The sequence below is a fragment of the Sorghum bicolor genome, chromosome 3 (assembly GCF_000003195.3).
Source record: "Sorghum bicolor cultivar BTx623 chromosome 3, Sorghum_bicolor_NCBIv3, whole genome shotgun sequence".
In the NCBI taxonomy this organism is placed as follows: Eukaryota; Viridiplantae; Streptophyta; class Magnoliopsida; order Poales; family Poaceae; genus Sorghum; species Sorghum bicolor.
In genome coordinates, this window is record NC_012872.2 from 69,058,360 (window position 1) to 69,077,936 (window position 19,577).

The 19,577-nt window shown below is 46.4% G+C and overlaps 3 protein-coding genes, 1 non-coding gene and 1 pseudogene across 4 annotated transcripts; 1 reads left to right on the top strand and 4 right to left on the bottom strand.

Moving 5' to 3' along the window:
- Nucleotides 1,264-1,337, bottom strand: TRNAV-AAC. Its single transcript has one exon. It is a non-coding gene; the product is annotated as a tRNA-Val (tRNA).
- Nucleotides 1,268-6,688, bottom strand: LOC8061010 (amino acid permease 4). The gene is made up of 6 exons (XM_002458812.2): nt 6,512-6,688; nt 3,115-3,348; nt 2,914-3,007; nt 2,413-2,776; nt 2,105-2,326; nt 1,268-2,034 (listed from the first exon to the last, which is right to left on the bottom strand). Exons 1-6 carry the CDS (start codon nt 6,573-6,575, stop codon nt 1,600-1,602), a joined length of 1,413 nt encoding a protein of 470 aa, XP_002458857.2. The 5' UTR covers nt 6,576-6,688; the 3' UTR covers nt 1,268-1,599.
- On the bottom strand, nt 10,357-13,644 carry LOC8061011 (extradiol ring-cleavage dioxygenase). Its single transcript, XM_002458813.2, has 2 exons — nt 13,146-13,644; nt 10,357-11,180 (listed from the first exon to the last, which is right to left on the bottom strand). Exons 1-2 carry the CDS (start codon nt 13,545-13,547, stop codon nt 10,617-10,619), a joined length of 966 nt encoding a protein of 321 aa, XP_002458858.1. The 5' UTR covers nt 13,548-13,644; the 3' UTR covers nt 10,357-10,616.
- On the top strand, nt 14,593-15,454 carry LOC8061012. Its single transcript, XM_002456688.2, has one exon. The coding sequence runs from the start codon at nt 14,683-14,685 to the stop codon at nt 15,289-15,291; it is 609 nt and encodes a 202-aa protein (XP_002456733.1). The 5' UTR covers nt 14,593-14,682; the 3' UTR covers nt 15,292-15,454.
- LOC8063127 lies at nt 15,676-16,877 on the bottom strand (annotated as a pseudogene).

Genomic DNA, 19,577 nt, shown 5'->3' on the forward strand with positions numbered 1-19,577 from the left:
GAGTGCGCATGAAAGATAGATAAGTTGTTAGAGAGTGAAGAAATATAGAATGTGGTTTTTACGGAAACGGTTCTCTAAATGATGATTTAGATAGTGAGATTTACAAACACTCTTGGGAATGCTCTTAGCTACCGGAAACAGAGCTTGTTCGCTTGTCTGAAAAATTACGACAAAGTACAATTCGCTGATTTATTGTGAGAGAAAAACACTGCTACATGGCTAATAGATTCGGGGCCGTCGAACATAGTCCACGTTCCCGATTTGGAAATATTTATGTTCGCATGTAAAATAATACTCCAAATTCCTATTTCACATTGGTTCCGTTTTCTTATGGGCTGCTAAGAGCAATTCCAAAAAGAATAGAGGGTTTGGTGAAATACTATCCTTCAACAACTTTTCTAGTTAAATAGAGGGTTTGGTGAAATATTTTACAAGATTGTGTATCATTATATCATCTACATGTGTGATTTTTTTGGTGAATTTAGACGACTTTTTTGTCATGGTTTGCACGAGTTTTCACGGAGGTGTTGATTTGCACTAGATATATTCCCTATCTAAGGGCTTGTTTGGCATAGCTCAACTTCACTAGTAAAGCTGTTTTTTTAGAAAATAGCTTCATGAGTGACTTTCTAGATGAAAACGAGCTGTTTTGGAGAAAGTGTTTGGCAAAATAGCTTCACCAACTACTTCATGCATAGTTGAGAGCGAGAAATGAGGGAGAAGCTACAATAAGCTACTTTTTTCCAGCTTGATCCCAACTTATGTCTTTGTGAGAGGAGGAGAAAAACAGCTTCACCCATGAAGCTGTTTTGGAAATAAGTGTTTGGCAAAAAAAAAACAGCTCACAACAGCTCCCTAAATATAGTCATCTTTTATTTTAGATTTCTTATTAGATAGAAATAAAAGACAAGAATAACTTTTTAGAGTCAGCATAAGATTAAGACAGAGCGTGAGCAGCGGTGTCAGTTGCTCATGTTGTTACGGCCATCTACCACTGATGGCCAGGCCCAAACATTGCCACTTCTCAAGGCCCAACGTAAGATTAAAAATTAAATGTCAGCGGTGGCAGTTGCACATGATGTTGATAAGGCCATCTACCACTGATGGCCAGGCCCAACGTTTCCTTTTCTTTTTGAGTGCTCTGTTGACAGGTCCAAGGAAGACATTGCCATTCCTCAAGGCCCAACGTAAGGTTAAAAATTAAAGGCCCAACGTAAGGTTAAAAATTTAATGTCCATTCTCAAGGCCCAACAAAAAATTAAATGGCTTCGCCCGGACTCGAACCGGAGACCTTCAGTGTGTTAGACTGACGTGATAACCAACTACACCACGAAACCGAAGTGATCAAATTGAAGAAAAAGGATACTTCAAACAAAACCCAACGCTTAGCTGGGCTTGTGCTGTCTGCTATTTCACCCCTAAAAGCACACTTGCGATGCACGAAATCTAGCTGGAATGACTTACCATCTTACATGCTCCATATTTTTAGTTGTTCCCAAACCAATATACTAATAATATCACAGGTGAGTATACGGTACAGGCATGTATGATGTATGCCTGCAAGCGCGTTCCCATAAGTTCTGAATCCTTGATTCAGAGTCAGAGCTGCGTCTGGAAGATGGTGACATGGCCCAGGCGCTGCACCATGTCGGCCACGGAGCCCACGGCGGCGAGCAGCGAGACCACGAGCGCGCCCACGTTGAGCGCCTGCAGCGCCACCCACTTGCGGCTGCCGGGCGCCACCTTGGCCTGCGCGATGTACATGGTCACCGGGAAGTACACCGTCAGCGGCCAGAACGCGATGGCGCCCAGCAGCCCCAGCACGGCGTTGAAGAAGGGCAGCATCAGCGACACCACCGTCGTGGCCGCCACGAACGCCGTGCGCAGCACCAGCTTGCACATCGTGAACCGCACCGCGCGGCCGCCGCCGACCAGGGGCAGGCGCACCGCGTACTCGCGGTGGACGAAGGCCGAGTCCGGCCACCGGGCACCCAGCCACTTCTCGTAGCACGCGAAGATCGGCTGCGCGTACACCTGCACGGTTGCAGTTGCGTTACACGCGTTGCACTTGCACGGTTGCGGTTGCGTATGATTTGAAGATTACCTGATATGCTCCAACCAAGTGGATGACCACGGCGACGTTGGCGACGTCGACGAGCCAGAACGGCTCGTCGAAGCCGGTGAGCACGTTCCCCGGCGCGGCGTTGCCGAAGGCCGCGTACCCGATGCACCCGAGCGACACGTAGAAGATGGTCGTCACGCCAATGCCGTAGAAGCTGGCCCTCTTCATCGTCACGTTCTCCGATGGCGGTGCCTTCACAGTGTCCTGAAGATCACGCACAGTTCATGGGCAATGTCAATGTCCGTACTGTGTACGCTAGCTAGCTGCAACGTGCACAGGAATGTACATACCTGGATTTCTATGAGAAGCATTGAGTAGGTGTAGGCGAAGGCAATGTTGCCGAGTGCCTGCAGGGCGTGCCACGTCTTGGTGGACGCGGAGACGCCCGCGGCGGCGCCGATCTTGACGCCGAGGAGGGTGCCGCGTGCCCCGTGGTTGGACGCGAGCTTGGCGGCGCTCAAGAACAGCCCGACGAAGGAGTAGGTGCACGACATGACGGCGGCGACCACGGAGATGATGGTGAGCTTCTCCAGGCTCGGGAACTGGGACAGGACCACCTCGACGAGGCCGAACGCCACCATGTACATCGTCCCGGACGAGACGCACGCCGCGTCGTGGCCGCTGTAGTGGTGGCAGTCCGTGCGCGCGACGGCCCTGCCATTAATTCACACACGCGGCGCGCCCAACAAAATTCTTTTTTTTTAGCCCAGATCTGCTATAACGTGAGTTGTGCTCCACTGAACTGGAATTCTCAGAGATTTCAACCAAGGTTTAGGTTATGGGTAGTTTACATGATGCTTGTGGCGGTGGTGATTGTGTAGCCCACCATTGTACCCCAGAGGATCGCATACTGTGCAAGTCCACACACCACCACATTCCTAGGCCCTACACGCACACGATCAGGAAATATTCTCGTCAGTGTCAGTCACAATCAGAACATGCTACTACCGTTGCCCATGACGAAATTCAGAAAAGCCACATGGTGTGGTTACCGAGGCATGAGCGGACGACGTCCATGTAGGTGTGGTTCCGTTTGCCGTGGACGGGGTCCGGCGTGCGGTAGCAGTCGGACAGGAGGACGGCGGTGTAGTAGGTGATGTAGGCGCAGCCGATGAGGGCGATGGGGCCGAGCACCCAACCCATCTGCGCGACGCTCCAGGGCAGGGCGAGCACGCCGGAACCTATCACGGCGGTGATGGCGTGCGTCGTCGCCGTCCATACCGTCCCTGTCAAACAGAAGTATTCAGGTCAGCTAACCACCTGCTCGCCGCCAGACAGCATTAGACAGAACGCCATGAAGTATTCAGATTTTCAGTAGTATAGAATATTGGATTCACCACTGAAGTCATCATTATACTTTCATGTGTTCTTTTTTTTTTCGGGATCGTGCACGGCACGTATTTCATTAAGCAGAAGCCTTCATGTGCTCTTTAGCTAGTCAACTCATGACTTCTTTTTCCCACTTGGTAATTCGTCATCACTTTGGACCAGTTTTCGTAAACAAGTTGAGAAAAGTTAGCCCATTCATCTACTGCCCATGCGCTGGATACCATTATATAAAGCAAAGCCAACTGAACAGGACTTGAACTGCCAGTGTTATATAAGCATAGCCCATTGGTATCGTCATGCAGCGCCAACTCCATTGGCTTGTCTAAGCACTACTAAAGTAGTAGCAATTATACAACTAAAGCATGCTTAGCAAAGTTGTCTCGGCTAGGAAAGCAAGATTTGGTGTGTTACACGTGCGATGTTGGTCCAATTGGAGCTGCATAAACGCACCCTATTCACCAACGTGTAAGCATGAGAGTCCTTTCTGGAAACACTGCATCAGGTTGCCTATACATGTGGAGTGTGATGTGGCATCCAACAGCCATGCGACAGTTGAGAATTCAGGTACTACTTGCTTTCAGTCATTATTAACTAGTCAAACTCATAAGCCAATAAGGAAATAAGACACCCTGTTGGCAAGGTTGTGATGAATCATCTCAACAACACTAAACAGTCCCATCCATATAGATCCTTGCACTACTTCAATTCATCAGTCAGTGTTCAGGATTGCTCAACTGTCGACTCATACTCACCGAAGCCTTGTTCAGGGCCACAAGTCCACAATTGTGCACCCAATATGCAGTTAGTTATGTACTATTTTTGATGCCATGAAAAAGAACTCTCTAGTCTAGAATTATGGTTGCTGATGGAAGTGGAGAGCGCACAGCTTGCAGGTTTGCAGCCATCCATTCATATACAAACCATTGGCCCACAGGGGCCACACTAAACACTTTCTGATAGACTATTACTGATTCGAGATGAATAATGCTCTCCATTCTTTTAGGGATTCCTATAAATCTATAGGAGAATCATTGCAAGAACCATCTAATGGCATGATCTCACACGCAACTCAACTATGCCTGAACATAATTCTGGAGGACTAGTATTGGACAACTGCAGCTTTTCAGGAGTAGAATTATAGAAAGTCACATAAAACTTCTTGTTTCTTTCTATGTTAAAGGTAGTGGCTGCCAAGTCACTGGCATTTTGGATCTTGCGAGTAGCCCAGTGGCTGCAACGAACTCGGAGCAGACACAGGACCCAGTTCCTGCATCAATACTATATGCCACTTACGCTAGCTTCCTATCTTCACGAAGATGTGGCAAAAGAAGCTTTACACTCTATGTATGGCACATTTTTCAGGTGTGACTAGCTCATGCTTCATTCAGTTATACACTATGTCACATGTCCAGGCGCTAGCTTTATTCAGTTATGCTTATGGAAAGGTGTCTGTTTTTAGATAATGATGCAAATGTATCTATCTGTATATTTGTATTTCTCTTAATTTGACGGATGCTGTTTCAAAGGAAATTGATACGCTCAAGAAACATTAAACCTCGATGAATGACGCATGCAAAAGCATGCCAAGTGAAGGGAAATCTCGCCTAAGACGTTTGTGGTCTTTAGATGGTGCCAACTCTGATCATCAGAAGCAAAGTTGGCTTTGTTTCGCCTGGGATTCATGTTCGAATAGATCTATTGATCGTATATAGATATTCGATTTTACTTAAAATTTACTTTTCTGCACTAATAAAAAGGGATAGGCTGTAACTTCTACATTTAGAAAGATGTTCGCGTCAGGTCTAACGTCTAAGTAGGCTTCTAAATATGCCTTATATCTTTTATATTACATACAAAATCTTATACTCTTATAAAGCAAAACTCCACTACCTATTTCTCTCAACATGTAAGCTATCTAACTAGACAATTCCTATCACACCCCACTACCTATTTCTCTTAAAATGCAAGCTATCTAACTAGAAAATCACAATTAAAATGCACTAGCTCATTTAATTGTAATGTCCACGTCAGTAAGTCACTTATTTCTCTAAACGTATAAACTGTCTAACTATGTAATACACATTCTAACCTATTTATATTCCTTCTTCATACTCGTGGAAATACGTGGAGAATTCTTCTAGGATTAAAGAAACAAAATGTTGTGTTGCCACCATTTTATTTGTTTTATCTTTATGAATTCTAGTTTAATTGGTGACATGGGACCCACTCTGAATTGAATACCATTCCTTATTCGCAAGCTTTGCAGCCTTTCAGGTAACAAGCATCAAGAGAGTATATATATGAAGGAATTTTGAATGATGGATGTGCATGTGTGTCAGTCTTAGAACGAGCTACTAAATGGGAACTCGATTCATTAAATTACATGTGTATGTCCATGCTCCATCAACCATCATCTTCACCTTGCTAGCTAGCACCAAAAGCTACAAGGTGCGGCGTAAAGATATGTCTAAAATGGCAAGAAAGAAACGAGAAGGGTCTGAATGTCTGATGTCTGAAAGACATGCAAGAGAAGACGAGAAGTGCATGCTTTCCTCTATGCTGGCAGCTGAAATCCCCACGTCTCCCCTGTGGAAACGGAGAAAGACGGCCTGCACGGCTTCACCAGCTCACGTCCCTATCCAGAGTAAAGCAACGCCATGTTGCCATGGACGTGTAGAGATCAACTGCGGCGCATAATTGGACATGGCAGAGGCCAGGGGATATGGTGACGGTCTTGCTAGGGAACTAGCCTCTGCATGAAACATGAAGTGTTCTTCTACAGCCTGTTATATATTCCTACCACTTCCTATGGATCTATCCATTCAAAAAAAAAAACTTCCTATGGATCTGAGGCATGGAGGAATCTACGTCTCGTCAGTACGAGGACATGGCGAACTTCGACTACGAAAGCATGGACGGCAGACAAATGGTGAATACACGGAGACCAAAAATCAGAGGCTACAGATCGAGCTCGATGAGATGATGTACTGTATAGTATGGAGGTAGAAGACTAGAAGAGGGAGCAAGTGCAGAGTCCACAGACGACTGTCTAGTACGTACCTGTTCTGACGCGGCCGTCGTCGTCCACCTCCACCTCCTTCCTCTCCACCTTCTCCATGTCCATCTCTGTCACTCTGCTACTGCCTCTCCCTCTCCGTATAGCTCAAGGCTGTATGCGGCAGGGTCGATGGGGGATGATTGGGCTCGGTGCGCTGCAGCTATATATAGAGCCATAGAGGTGGCGAGCGTTGCACCTGACCTGCCTTTCACTGTACATTCATTCTTTTAATGCAGGGGAGGGGTGTTCTCAATTAATTTCCCTCACGAAATCTCATATGTATCTTATGGAAATATCTGTTCACCTTTTCCCCTCCATTTATGTGACCTGAGCATTGTTAATACTCTCTCTGTCTCTGAAGCTGCAATTTCTAGAGTTGTGCTAAGTCAAATTTTTAAAATTTTGATTAAATTTATAGAAGAGAACGCTAAGATTTATATTACTAAATTAATATCATTAGATTTATCATAGAATATATATTTTTATAAGATACTTATTTTATGTCATAGATATTGATGCTCTTTTTTATAAAGTTGGTCAAAGTTAAAAAAATTTGACCACCACGGATTCTAGGAGCTGAAGCTTTTAGAGATAGGAAGTATACTACTTTCTCCATTTCCAAATAAATCACTTTCTAAAATCCATACAAGTCAAATTATCTTAAGTTTGATAACATCTATAATATAAAATAAGCATATTATAAAAATATATTCTATGGTATATATTAGTATATATATATCTAATGATACTAATTTGATATCATAAATCTCAATGGATTTTTCTAGAAATTTGGTCAAAATTTGATTTTGTTGACTTAAGACAACTTTATAAATCTATTTAAGGTAACTTTAGAAATCTATTTATTAGACAGAGAGAGTATTATTATTAGGGTATTACTGAACTCTAGCTAGTCAAGATTCCTTTCGTTATGTGTTTATTAAGAGTGCTGTAGTGCACTTTCAAAACTATACTCTCCTTTTTTAAATTATGAGGCTTATTGTGTTTCATTAAGACAACACATTAATCAACAACCACACAAATTTGCATAGGGAAACAAGATACTTTCAGCAAATTTTATAATAGATAGATCTGATCATTTAACATTTGGTTTTTTTCCTTGCTTACTGTAACTCCTCCTGTTTTCTAAAAAGAAATACACAACTTTTGTGACACGAAGTTAATGTAAAATACGTGCAAAAAATATTGTTTGTGATTATAATTTAATGTCACAGAAACAAAATATTAATAAAGTAATTGTTAGTCAAAGTATTACTCTAGCGATTTTTTTTCATGCCTCCATAAATGGGTTTGTTGCACCTCCGGAAAACTCAAAGTCTCTTGCATTCCAGTCTGGTTGCATAATAGTTTTCTAGATGTAGATGATACTAGATAATTTTTAGTTTGATTACATTCTTGGTCCCTATTATGGAGATTAAACTATTTTTCTGAAATATTTTTAAAATTCATGAGGTCCAAACGTATTATCATAGAAATAAAAGTTTACTTCTAGGATTTTTTAACCTTACATTCTCACATCTTATGTAAGCACCTATCTTTTATTAAAAAAATAACGATTTTCACATTGACAACTCGTATTTAGGCTTTTTGAACTATCAAAATCATTTAAATAAGGCCCCGCTTGGTATGGCTCTTCTTCGGCTTCAGTTTCTGCAGAGGAGCCCTACCAAATGGTTGCCATCTCCCTAGCTCCACCAGGAGGATTCAAGCAAGACCTTAACCAATAGAGACAGAGAGAGAGGGGGGGGGGGGGGGGGGGAGGGAGGGAGAAGAGAGCAGCACTCTGCAGGCATACATGCATGAGTTTCCAAAAAGGGAAATATATCTTTTTTTAGTTGAAGTCGCTGTACGTCACGGGAGCCGTTTGGTGTATCATCGTGAGATCACCCATGTCTTAACGCCACTGAAAGTGTTTTAGGTCTAATTAGCACTAAGCACAAAATGGCCTCCTTTATTGGTCAAGTGGTCTTTCTCAATTAAGGCTAGTCTGTCGATGGTGGATCACTTAAGCCAGTCTTAATAGAGTTTCATAAGAGTTTCATGCACATTAAATATGTTGATGTGGTGCTGTAGTAATAAAGAGAAAGATGATAAAAGTTTCAAGGGAGTAGAGAAAGTTTCATCCCCATTCCAAAATATGGATGCGTTGAAAATTGAGTCATAAAACTCTCATTGAGGGTAGCCTTAGGGCACTCTCAATGTAGAAACCATCATAGTTTCTATAGACATTAGTTGTAGTGTCACCTAAGCATTTTGCTGATTTGACAAGTAGTTATTGGAGAGAGAGAGAGAGGGAGAGCAAAAATCACAGAAACTGGATCTAAGTTAGAAACCTTGTCGATCTACACGAGACCGAAGACATGAAGTGATACGATTGATTGAGAATAGAGATAAATGAATATGATTGGATTAAAAAACTATTATGTAAAAACTATCTATTGGGATCATGGTTTGTATTTATAGAAATTAGTGGATATAGAAACTATATGTAATTTTTATCATTGATACTTCCTTATAATCAGGCCTTGTTTACTTCCAAAAAATTTTGCAAAATAGAAATAGTAACAGATTCGTTTGTATTTGACAAATATGTCAAATCATGGACGAATTAGCCTCAAAAGATTTGTCTCGCAAATTATAGGTAAACTGTGTAATTAATTATTTCTTTTATCTATATTTAGTGCTTCATACATGTGCTATAAGATTTGATGTGATGAGGAATATGAAAAATTGTGCAAAATATTTTGGGAACTAAACAAGGCCCTAGTTAAAAACTAAGTATTGGAAAGGCAAAGACGATCTCTTCGAAATTGTGCTTAGTCCTAGGTTTCTTACGAGTGTTGCTGGTAATAAAATGGTCATACACCCTACATGGCTCAAACTCTGCCAAAGTTTTTAACCCCGCCGCCGTTCATCCGTGCTGTCAAAGTTGAAAGACATCACCTGATGTAAAGATCTGTCTGCGACCATGCTTTGCTGAGCAGAGGTCAGAGTGCGGACATGTCGCTGGACGCTGGTATTCCGAAACCGTCGAATTGGTGACGTGCACGCCGTGTATCCGTTGGAGAGAAGAAGAACACGACAGCCGCAGCCTGGCCGTGATGTGTGGTGGATAAACCCAGCATTACCCATAGATAGACTTCCAGGAACCACCTCGTCAGTCGTCAGCTTGCAGGATACATCGAACAAAACAGCTACGCTCTAGCTCACATCATGGTACCCTGGCACGCGTCAACGTGAGCAATGCAAGGTGCTCACGTAACTGAATCGATGGCGACCAGCTCTGAAACGGCACAACCGCACAAGTATAAATGCAACGGCACGGCCGCACCGCACGATGTCAATGCACGAGCACGATACCACTGGGCACATGCATGCGACATGCTTTTCGCGGGCCGCTCAAGGGACGAAGGCTTTGCCTCAGCTGGGAGAAGCTAAGGGCGAGAGAAGCCAAGCGACTTTTGCTGGTTGCAGGTTGCATGTTTCATGGCCGGATGGCCCAACCCAAATGCGCAATAGCAGCTCGTGGAAGCTTCTGAGTGCTGAGGGCTGAGTGCAGCGGCAAGTGATGAGCAGATGTTGGCAAGCTAGGCAAACCAATCTGTTCCTTTCTTGTGTCACATGCTGCCATGCCGGATGACGGCACGGCATCAGGCAATGTTCAATTGGGCTGGATCGGTCTTTCGGAAAGTATATGGCCCAGTTGAGGTGATGGGTGCAGAGAAGATCACAATTCACGAAGCAAGCACAAGGGTGGAAAAGGCAAAAAAGACACGTGACATGATGCACCACTTCGAGACCGACAATGCTGATGAAATGATACTGGGGATTAGGAACTCTTGAAAAAAATGACGATGGAATAAGCTGCTGCGCTGAACAATGCAAAGCATCGACAAACACATATCTACTGCGAACGGAACGGCACACGGGGCTTTATTAGGGATACAGTTTTTACAATTACAAGCGTGCTTGTATATGGGCTATATGCTGCCACGCACGCCGACGACGGATGCTTCCCACGAAATTCAGCAGGTGGCGGGGCGGTGGCCGGCGTTCATCTAGTTCCACCGACAGCAGAGCAGGAGCGCGTCAGCTGTTGGTGGTGAACCTGTAGGACGCGTAGGAGAGCGTGGCGTTGGTCCAGCAGTGGTGGATCTGCTCCGCCTTGGCGGCGTCCCCGGCGGCGCCGAGCGCGACGTGCAGCGGGTAGAAGTGGTCCGGCCACGGGTGCGCCGCCCTCCCGTGCGGCGCCTTCTCCTCGTACCGGTTCACGTCCTCGTACCGTCCGCCCAGGAGCGAGTCCTTGAGCCAGGTGTCGAACTCGGCGACCCACCGCGGCACGGGCGCGTCGAACGGGCCCATCTTGCGCAGGTTGTGGGTGGCGCTGCCGGAGCCGACGATGAGGATGCCTTCCTCCCGCAGCGGCGCCAGCGCCTTGCCGAGGTTGTAGTGGTACGTGCCGTCGCGGTCGCTCTGTACCGATAGCTGGCACACGGGGATGTTGGCGTCCGGGTACATGAGCATCAGCGGCACCCACGCGCCGTGGTCCAGCCCGCGGCTGTGGTCCTCCTTCACGGGGCCGAACCCGGCTTGCTCCAGGAGCTCCTTGGTCCGCAGGGCCAAGTCCGGGGCGCCAGGAGCCGGGTACTTGAGCTGATCAGTGGGACAAAGGAGTTTCTTTATTCAGGATCATCAGCAGGGAAACTTCAGAATTCAGAGCAATTCAATTCAAGCATGATGTCGAGAAGACCGAATGATGAGCTAGAACAAACATCATCGACCACAACCAGTGTTTCATTAGCTGCTGCATTCGATCTTTTTTGCAGCAGCTGCCAACATTTTTGTTTGCAAATTTACACATTGTGTTTAGACAAGCATAAAAAGTTTAGCAATTTCATTCATTCAGAGATGTGATATGATAGCAAATCAGCTAATCAGCACTAGTGCTGCAGAAATTATAGAACTTTATACATTTTAGGGGGGGAAAAAACGGCAGCTGCTTATGATCTGGTATGTGAGTCCCATTCCCATGTGTCACCAATTAAAGAATAAACATCGAGGAGATTTGCAATGACACGCGACATGTTATTCCAAATAAAGTATTGTAATACGGAGTAGCTACCAACCAAGTACGTGTTCATTGAGCCTACGTTATCTAGAAGCATAGGCTACCAATCAGTAGTAAACCCTAAAGATACAAGTTGGTGGATGTCGTTTAGTCTAACAAAAAAAAGTTGGTGGATGTGTCAAACTGGAATGGAAACTTGGAGCCTAAACAAGCCAAGCACCTAAAAATCATGAAAAATTATTTCAACTGAACTAAGCTTGCACAATATAAAATATGAAACCACAAATTTCAGTTGACATCAGACCAAACAAGCCTGGGGACCTAGAGGGCACCTAATTCTTAATCCTGGATGCATATATGATACCTCAAGTCTCAACCATATCCATGATATATTGTTATGCAACTCAGATAATAATGTAACAGGGGTGGCGAGGGACTCTAAATCTGAGTCCCAGGCAAAACCGATGAGGGGTAGCTTGTGTCATATATGACATTTGTAACTACGCTTCTCTCTTATATCAACAAAAGTTGGTAACGGATCTTTCGAAGAAAAAAACTCAGATGATAAAGTATAGTAGTAACAGTAGATAACTGCGATCTGCTTATGACAGACTTCACTAGGCATATAGATAGATAAAGTATATCTTGAATTCAGATTTAAATATGGATAGTATCAGCTGTCAGATAGGATACGAATGAATATAAACATCATAAATTTGTTATTTAAGTATTCGGATATGGATATGGTATCGAATGTTAAATATATTGAACTAAACAGTTTCTGACTCGAATAATGTCACAAAAATATTCGTACCATTTGTACACCTTATAATTCAGTCAATTATAGGTAAAGGCTAGTGGCAAGCGCACCTTACCTACTTCGATGTGCACGAGCCATCAAACATCACTGGCTCTTGCTTGTGACAAGCGAGCCTATTACGAGATGGGACACCAGGGTTGGTGAAATTCAGGTCAGCTAGATGTCTGCATCTGCAGCTTCCATTTTTCTAGAACTACCGTAAGCTCTAGTGATCCTTGTTGGTTTCACCAACTGCCTATCAATCTATGATACTGCATTTTTGAAACCTAAGTTTCATGTTGATTTCACCAGAACATTGGTCACTGGCTCTAGTGATCCTTGTTTCAGATAAGATAAGCACATGATCTCATGATTCAAGACAAGAATCCCCATTTCTGCACCTGCATAGATCATATGAACTGATGGGGTAACTCAAAAGCACTCCATCGATCATCTTGTCTACGCCTACCCAAGAAGCATTTCAACAACGAACTATAACGATCAACTGGTAAGACCATAAAATCCAAAGTAATTGGGGAGACGAACTCTAACGAACAACTGTATCGGCCAATTTTGACCTTTCCCCCTTCGCAGAGGAAGACAGGAACTCGCCCATAAATCCAGATGGCTCGCAATGTTGCCTGTCCTAACCCCAATTTTGAAGCTCTGTGTCATCTTAAACGTGAGGCTTCCCAACGGATTCGCGGGGAATTGAAGACAGAGACGGGTGGTAGGTGGGCATCGAGCGGACCTGGTACATGGGCTTGGGAAAGCCATAGAAGTCGTAGATGGTGTCGTTGCTGCCTCGGATGACGTTGACCGCCGGCGTGGCCGTCTCCCAGTGCCCCGACACGACGAGGATGGCGCGCGGTGCCTGGTCGCCCGCGACCTTCGCCGGCACCCACGACTTGAAGAAGTGCCGCGCCGGGATCTTGTCGTCGATGGAGAGCGTGGGCGAGCCGTGCGATAGGAAGAAGGTGTCCATGGTGGTGGCCGGGACTCCCGGCGGTCGACTCTGCCCCTTCTCTTCGGCTGTTGCGTCTGGCCTCGCGATGTCGCCGCGCTGCTGATGCTGCTCCTCTTCCTCCTCGCCCTCCCGCGTCGCGTGCCGCGTCTCTGGTTTGGTTCTTCCTCTGCCCTGGCTCTGCCCCATTATGATGTCGTCGCGCTCGCTTCGCAGGATTTTGCGCGCGTGCGTCGCGTTTGGTTTGTGGTGGCGCCCCGTGGTCCGTGGGGAGCAGAGCAGCGCCGAGGGCGCCTGAAAAACATTGGGGTCTTGTTTAGATCTGAAAAAAATTCGGATTTCGACACTGTAGTACTTTCGTTTTTATTTGACAAACATTGTTCAATTATAGAGTAACTAGACTTAAAAGATTTATCTTACGATTTACAGACAAACCGTGTAGTTAGTTTTTATTTTTATCTATATTTAATGCTCCATACATGTGCCGCAAGATTTGATGTGACAGGAAATCTTGAAAATTTTTTAGGTTGGTCGCACGGGGACGGGGTGTCGGGGTCCAAAGTCTAGAGTCTAGACGCGCAGCAATACGAATCTTCCGGCCCCCGCCGGAATCGATTCGGTTTGCCGGCCCGCGTCTGCACTCTGCACTGCGGTCACTGGCGTGTAAGCAATGACGCACGACGGCGTATTTTCGGGTGGGGTCGCTAACATTGAGAGAAAGCGGATTTCGTGAGATGGGCGTCTTGGAATCTTGGTCTTGGATCGGGCCGGTCTTCCATTATGGGCTTCCTAGGCCATACACAGGCACAGACGAAAGTTTCTGTTGGTCTCCAGCAAGGCCACAGCCCACAAGGCTGCTTGGGTCTAGGAAAAGAGCTCCTCTCACTGTTCTAACAAGGGGGGGAAAACCTCCTGTCACCAAAAAGAGAGAATTTGCTCAAAAAAAAAACCAAAAAGAGAGAGAAGATGAAAAGAAAGAGTTCGAACGCCCTGGCATATACGCCACGGCAGTCCGGTGGCAAGTGCATCAGACCGCAGTTGAGGTGTGGACTCAGGACGTCGATCAGGTCACGGGTCTTCAGAGTTCAGACAGAGAAAGAACGATCTTCCACCGAAAGTCTGTCATCAGGTTTACTCCGACGGCGACCGAATGTCCAGTGTCTCGATCCGTCAACTTTTCTTTAAGACCAACCTTTAATTCGTCAATATCAGCTGTTTGAGAATAGCTCGCTAGTCCATCCTGGCTGCCAGGCTGCAGTGTATAAAGCTCCAAACTCCACGATAAGCTAAGTCAGGTAGCAATATATCTTTCGATCGTTTTGCCATGGCAGCTACAACGAGCTTGCTGCTCTGCCTGTTGCTCGCCTTTCTTCACGGCCTCCAGTTTCATATCCCTCCTGTAGCAGCTGCGACGACGTCGACGTCGCACAACAAGACCGAGAGCCGACGAGATGCGCGCGGGAAGACGCTGAGCTTCACGCTGTACCAGCACGAGACCATCAACAAGACCGGCTACATCGTGGTGGACGGCGTCGCGGGCGCGGGCGTCAGCCAGACCACCACGCCCTTCGGCACCATCTACGTCTTCCGCGACGACCTGACGGTGCACGCGGACAGGAAGTCCCCGGTGGCCGGCGTCGCGGAGGGGAGCTCCATCACCACCAGCCTCGACGGGCTGCAGAGCCTGTCGCTGGCCAAGATCACGGTCCACCACCGCGGCCACCGGGGCTCCGTCTCCGTCCTCGGCGGCACCTACAACACCAAGCCATCAGACTACCCGGTGGTCGGTGGCACCGGCGACTTCGCGTACGCGCTAGGATACGTCCGGTCGTCGCCGTTGGACTTGCGGGGACGGACGGTGACGTACAAGATGGAGCTTCACTTGTACTGGCCTCCGTACGCTCACTACGCTCCGGTTCCGCATAAAGCGTGAATTGTATAGCTATTTGCAACGGCCTACCTGTATGGCCATTTTTATTCTTTTTCGAACATGGCGTGAATCTTTCTCTAATCTTAGAGTATAATAAAAAGTTGAACAATAATTTGATCACTTTTTCTTATATATACAAGCATACATAGTTTGCATTGGTGATTTACTGATTTATTGGCGCTAGCTAGAGACGCTCAATTTGTCATAAACTTAGGTGTTTGACTCAGTCGGTGTACCCGCTGGTGGGTGGCACCGGCGATTTTCTGTACACGGAGGGATACGTCCAGACGTTCAGTCGTCGCGGGTGGACTCGGATGGGCCATCCGGCCAAGGGACATGCACAAGTTGGAGATTCATGATTCATCAAAAAAAAAAGTTGGAGATTCATTTGTACTGGCATGCAGCCGTATCATCTTTGCAGGCTTGCAGCTTTCAATCTCTGGTCTTATTATATTTTTGGAGTATACAGTGAAGTTGTAGGATTACAATTTTGACAGCGGCAGTGTGGCACTATACAGCGGTGTACTGTATTTTTGTCCCTATCAGAAGAGGGGCTTTTACTGGTGCGGAGGTGCAATCTGCAATCAGAGAGCAGCACGCGCGAAACTCCTATCATTATCAGTTTTTGGTGGCAAAGCGATAGGACGCGTACGATAGCGTGGCGTTGGACCAGCCATGGTGGACGAGCTCGGCCTCGCACCCTTCCCCAGCGGCGCCGAGCGCGACGTGCAGCGGGTAGAAGTGGTCGGGCCGCGGGTGCGCCACCTCCGCGTACGGCGCCTTCTCCTGGTAGCGCTTCACGTCGTCGTGCCTGCCGCCGAGGAGGGACTCCTTGAGCCAGGCGTCGAACTCGGCCGCCCACCGCGGCGCCGGCTCGTGGCTGGTCGGGGCGAAGCTGCGCAGGATCCGGCGCAGGTTGTGCGTGGCGCTGCCGGAGCCGACGATGAGCACGCCGCCGTCCTCCCGCAGCGGCGCCAGCGCCTTGCCGAGGTCGTAGTGGTACGTGGCGTCGCGGTCGGTCTGCACCGAGAGCTGGCACACCGGGACGTTGGCCTCCGGGTACATGAGCATCAGCGGCACCCACGCGCCGTGGTCCAGCCCGCGGCGGCGGTCCTCGGCCACCGGCCCGAACCCGGCGTCCTCGAGGAGCTGCTTGGCCCTCTTGGCCACGTCCGGCGCGCCCGGCGCTGGGTAGGTCAGCTGTACGTACGTGTATCGTCAAATTGTCACGTGATCGATCTCGGTTTCCAACTTCGAATTGTACCTTGTACATTTGGTCGGGGAAGCCGTAGAAGTCGTAGATGGTGTCGTTGGTTCCGTGGACGACGTTGACGGCGGGGGCGGCGGTCTCCCAGTGGCCGGACACGACGAGGATGGCGCGCGGCGGCTGCGGCCCGGCGAGACCGGCGGGCACCCATGACTTGAGGAAGTGGCGCGCCGGCAGCGAGTCGTCGATGGAGAGCGTGTGGGAGAGCCGTGGGAGATGAAGAACGTGTCCATTGGAAAGCAAGAATGGTAGTGCACCGTCACGGGCAGGGACGCTATTATAGCCTACTCCACCTAGAGGTTCCGGGGTTGCTGCGTTGTGTCGCGACTCGCGACTCAGAAGAGGGGCTTTTACTGAATGTGATTCTCTTGCGACAGGATATATTTTGTGCTACATGAAAAGTGTTACGCTCATGTTTATGGTTCGCAGTGTGACATCTGACCTGACCAGAGCTTGTTGGTTGGTCAGGCGGTAGTCCTGTTTACTTCCAAAATTTTTTGCAAAATAGAAATAGTAGTACTTTCATTTATATTTGACAAATATTGTCCAATTATGGACTAACTAGGCTCAAAAGATTCGTCTCGTCAATTCTGACCAAACTGTGCAATTAGTTTTAATTTTCATCTATATTTAATACTCCATGCATACGTCTAAAGATTCGATGTGACGGGGAATCCGAAAAATTTTGCAAAATTTTTCAGGAACTAAACAAGGCCCTTGTGGCGTGTAGTTTCGTAAGCTATGACGCAGGCAATGAACCTATATTTTGCTTCGCACGAGGAACGGTAACTCGTTTGGTAGGCGGATCGATATACGGAATGTTAACAATAATCCCTAAAATCTTATCGCTACTAAAGTTTACTCCTGGTTTAGGTGACTCAAGTTTAGGAAAACAGTAGCATCTATAGGTCGTCCCATGTAAACTGTAGGGGTATTTGGTTGGAGGTAATAAAGTTTAATCGATATTGCAGTATATTTGAATTAGTGTCTAATCATGAATTAATTAAGCTTAAAAATCATCTCGCAAACTATTCTCTAGCTATGTTTTTAATTTCATAAATAGTCTATATTTAGTACTTTATGCATGTGTTCAAACATTTGATAGATAGTCGTTAAAAAAAGATAGGCCGAACCATACACAAAAGTGAACACACTATCAGAATTCAAACGAGTCTAGATACTTCATCATATAAGAAGAGCTACAAATTACCGTGGTATCTGTTGCGCAACAACGTGTCCACATCAACGACTCAATATTAGTGATGGAGTCACAACTGTAGACAGGTAACAACATAACTGAAATCATTCCATGTGGCAATGCAACGGAGGCCCAATTTGCTGGCTGCAGCTTCTCTGTCTCCTTCTCGTGTCCATGCTCCAGGAGACCACTTGTGCCCTTAATTTTTTCACAAACACCCCCACATGGTGATTAAAAAAAGTGCGCGACAAAAACAGGATGACGACTGATAAATAGATTATTGTGTGGTTGTAAAAAACGAGGGCCCATGATCCGACTAGGTGCTAGAGCGTGGAGACACAGACGGAGACACAAGAAGCAAATTAGAGAAGAGTTAATTATTCGCATTTTTTAAGCAATCCTTAATACGATTTAAATCCTCGATCGGTACAAGAATAATAGATAATTCATACCTTACCTAAACAATATAGAAATGGGTTTAAGTACACATGGCAGGTAGAGGGGCACTCATTGTTATTAACATTATTACTCACCGGTCATTTTTAGAAATAAAAAAGATTTGCAGTTTGCCATTCACAAGCACCTGTACTCATAAATACACTCTCATTCTCGACTAGCATTAAAGGCGGGAGGAGGAGGCCGGGTGTTGGGTTCCACGATTGTGGAGTGTTGGCACAAGCTGACAGAGTCAGGCCAGTCTCAATGCATGTTTCATGAGAGTGTCATGCACATTAAATAGAGTGTCACATAAGCAAAATTGCTGACTTGGCAGGGTCATTAAATAAAGGAGTTTCATCAGATGAGAGAGGAGTTTCATTCCCATAAAACTCTTGTGGCTCGGTTAACTAGTTTATAGTCTTGGTAACTGTGCCATGAAACTATACATTGAGACTAGCCTTATTGCGACCTTTGCGAGTGGCGACAGACCCGCATCACTAGCATTTTGCAGGCTTTGCGATAGCTTGCATGAGCGCAACAAATTCCGAAGTCACACACAGTAGCCTTGTCACAACAAAGGCACACCTTAATGTCATGAACCCCGATAAGTCAAGCAATGTGGTGGGCACTTAGGCACACAATCCGCACACGAACACTAATCTAGAGTCACAACTCAAGTGTCATTGTCATTGTGCATAGAAACATCACACACATGCCGCACCATCTCATGGACTCCTTTGGCTTCCTAATATCCGACCATGTCTTTCATGGGTGGTGCACGCAAATTCCTATGCCACCTAGAGGTGCTTGTGTTCCTTGACACGTTTAACGAGAAGTCTAGTGTTGCCACACACATCAAGCTCTACTTTGAGAGGTGTTTGACTATGTGTTATTTAGAACTGTTTCTATATCAACTTCTCACTAAAAAGCCCTACTGCCCAAGCGAAACCAAATGCAAAACTTCTTGCAAGCTTATTCTACAAGCGCTTCTACCCCACAACTACCAAAGTGAAATGCTAAGAAGATCATATTGAGTAGTTTCTCGTGCCTATCTTGTCTCCCTGCCTCCTACCCACGCCACTCACACAGGCCTGACCCCATCAGCGGTTGCTTTCATCGCCCCCATTCACATCGTCATCGCGTGCCCACATCCATACACGCCACTATGTCACTGTTGCTCTGCCACCATCACTTATGATCAGTGCTGACTAGAGTTCTTGAGACATTGTTTCTCCGTTGAGCTAGATTCTCTACCTGCTTCTTTAGCCATCGAGCTCACCTCTTGCATCTAGTGTAGGGAGGGCCCCAGAGCCATCGAACTAGCCTCCGATGGCCCTCTCTCTCATGCGACCTGTGCATAGAGGGGGCAGCGAGGTTGTCTCCTTT

Bases quoted from the DNA above. Each gene is read 5' to 3' on its own strand.
- LOC8061010 (XM_002458812.2), bottom strand. From the start codon at position 6,575: ATGGACATGGAGAAGGTGGAGAGGAAGGAGGTGGAGGTGGACGACGAC. The intron at 3,008-3,114 runs GTAACCACACCA...GTGTGCGTGTAG, and splicing joins CGTCGTCCGCTCATGCCTCG to GGCCTAGGAATGTGGTGGTG. The intron at 2,035-2,104 runs GTAATCTTCAAA...GCAACCGTGCAG, and splicing joins ACTTGGTTGGAGCATATCAG to GTGTACGCGCAGCCGATCTT.
- LOC8061011 (XM_002458813.2), bottom strand. From the start codon at position 13,547: ATGGGGCAGAGCCAGGGCAGAGGAAGAACCAAACCAGAGACGCGGCAC. The intron at 11,181-13,145 runs GTCCGCTCGATG...CCCACTGATCAG, and splicing joins TTCCCAAGCCCATGTACCAG to CTCAAGTACCCGGCTCCTGG.
- LOC8061012 (XM_002456688.2), top strand. From the start codon at position 14,683: ATGGCAGCTACAACGAGCTTGCTGCTCTGCCTGTTGCTCGCCTTTCTT.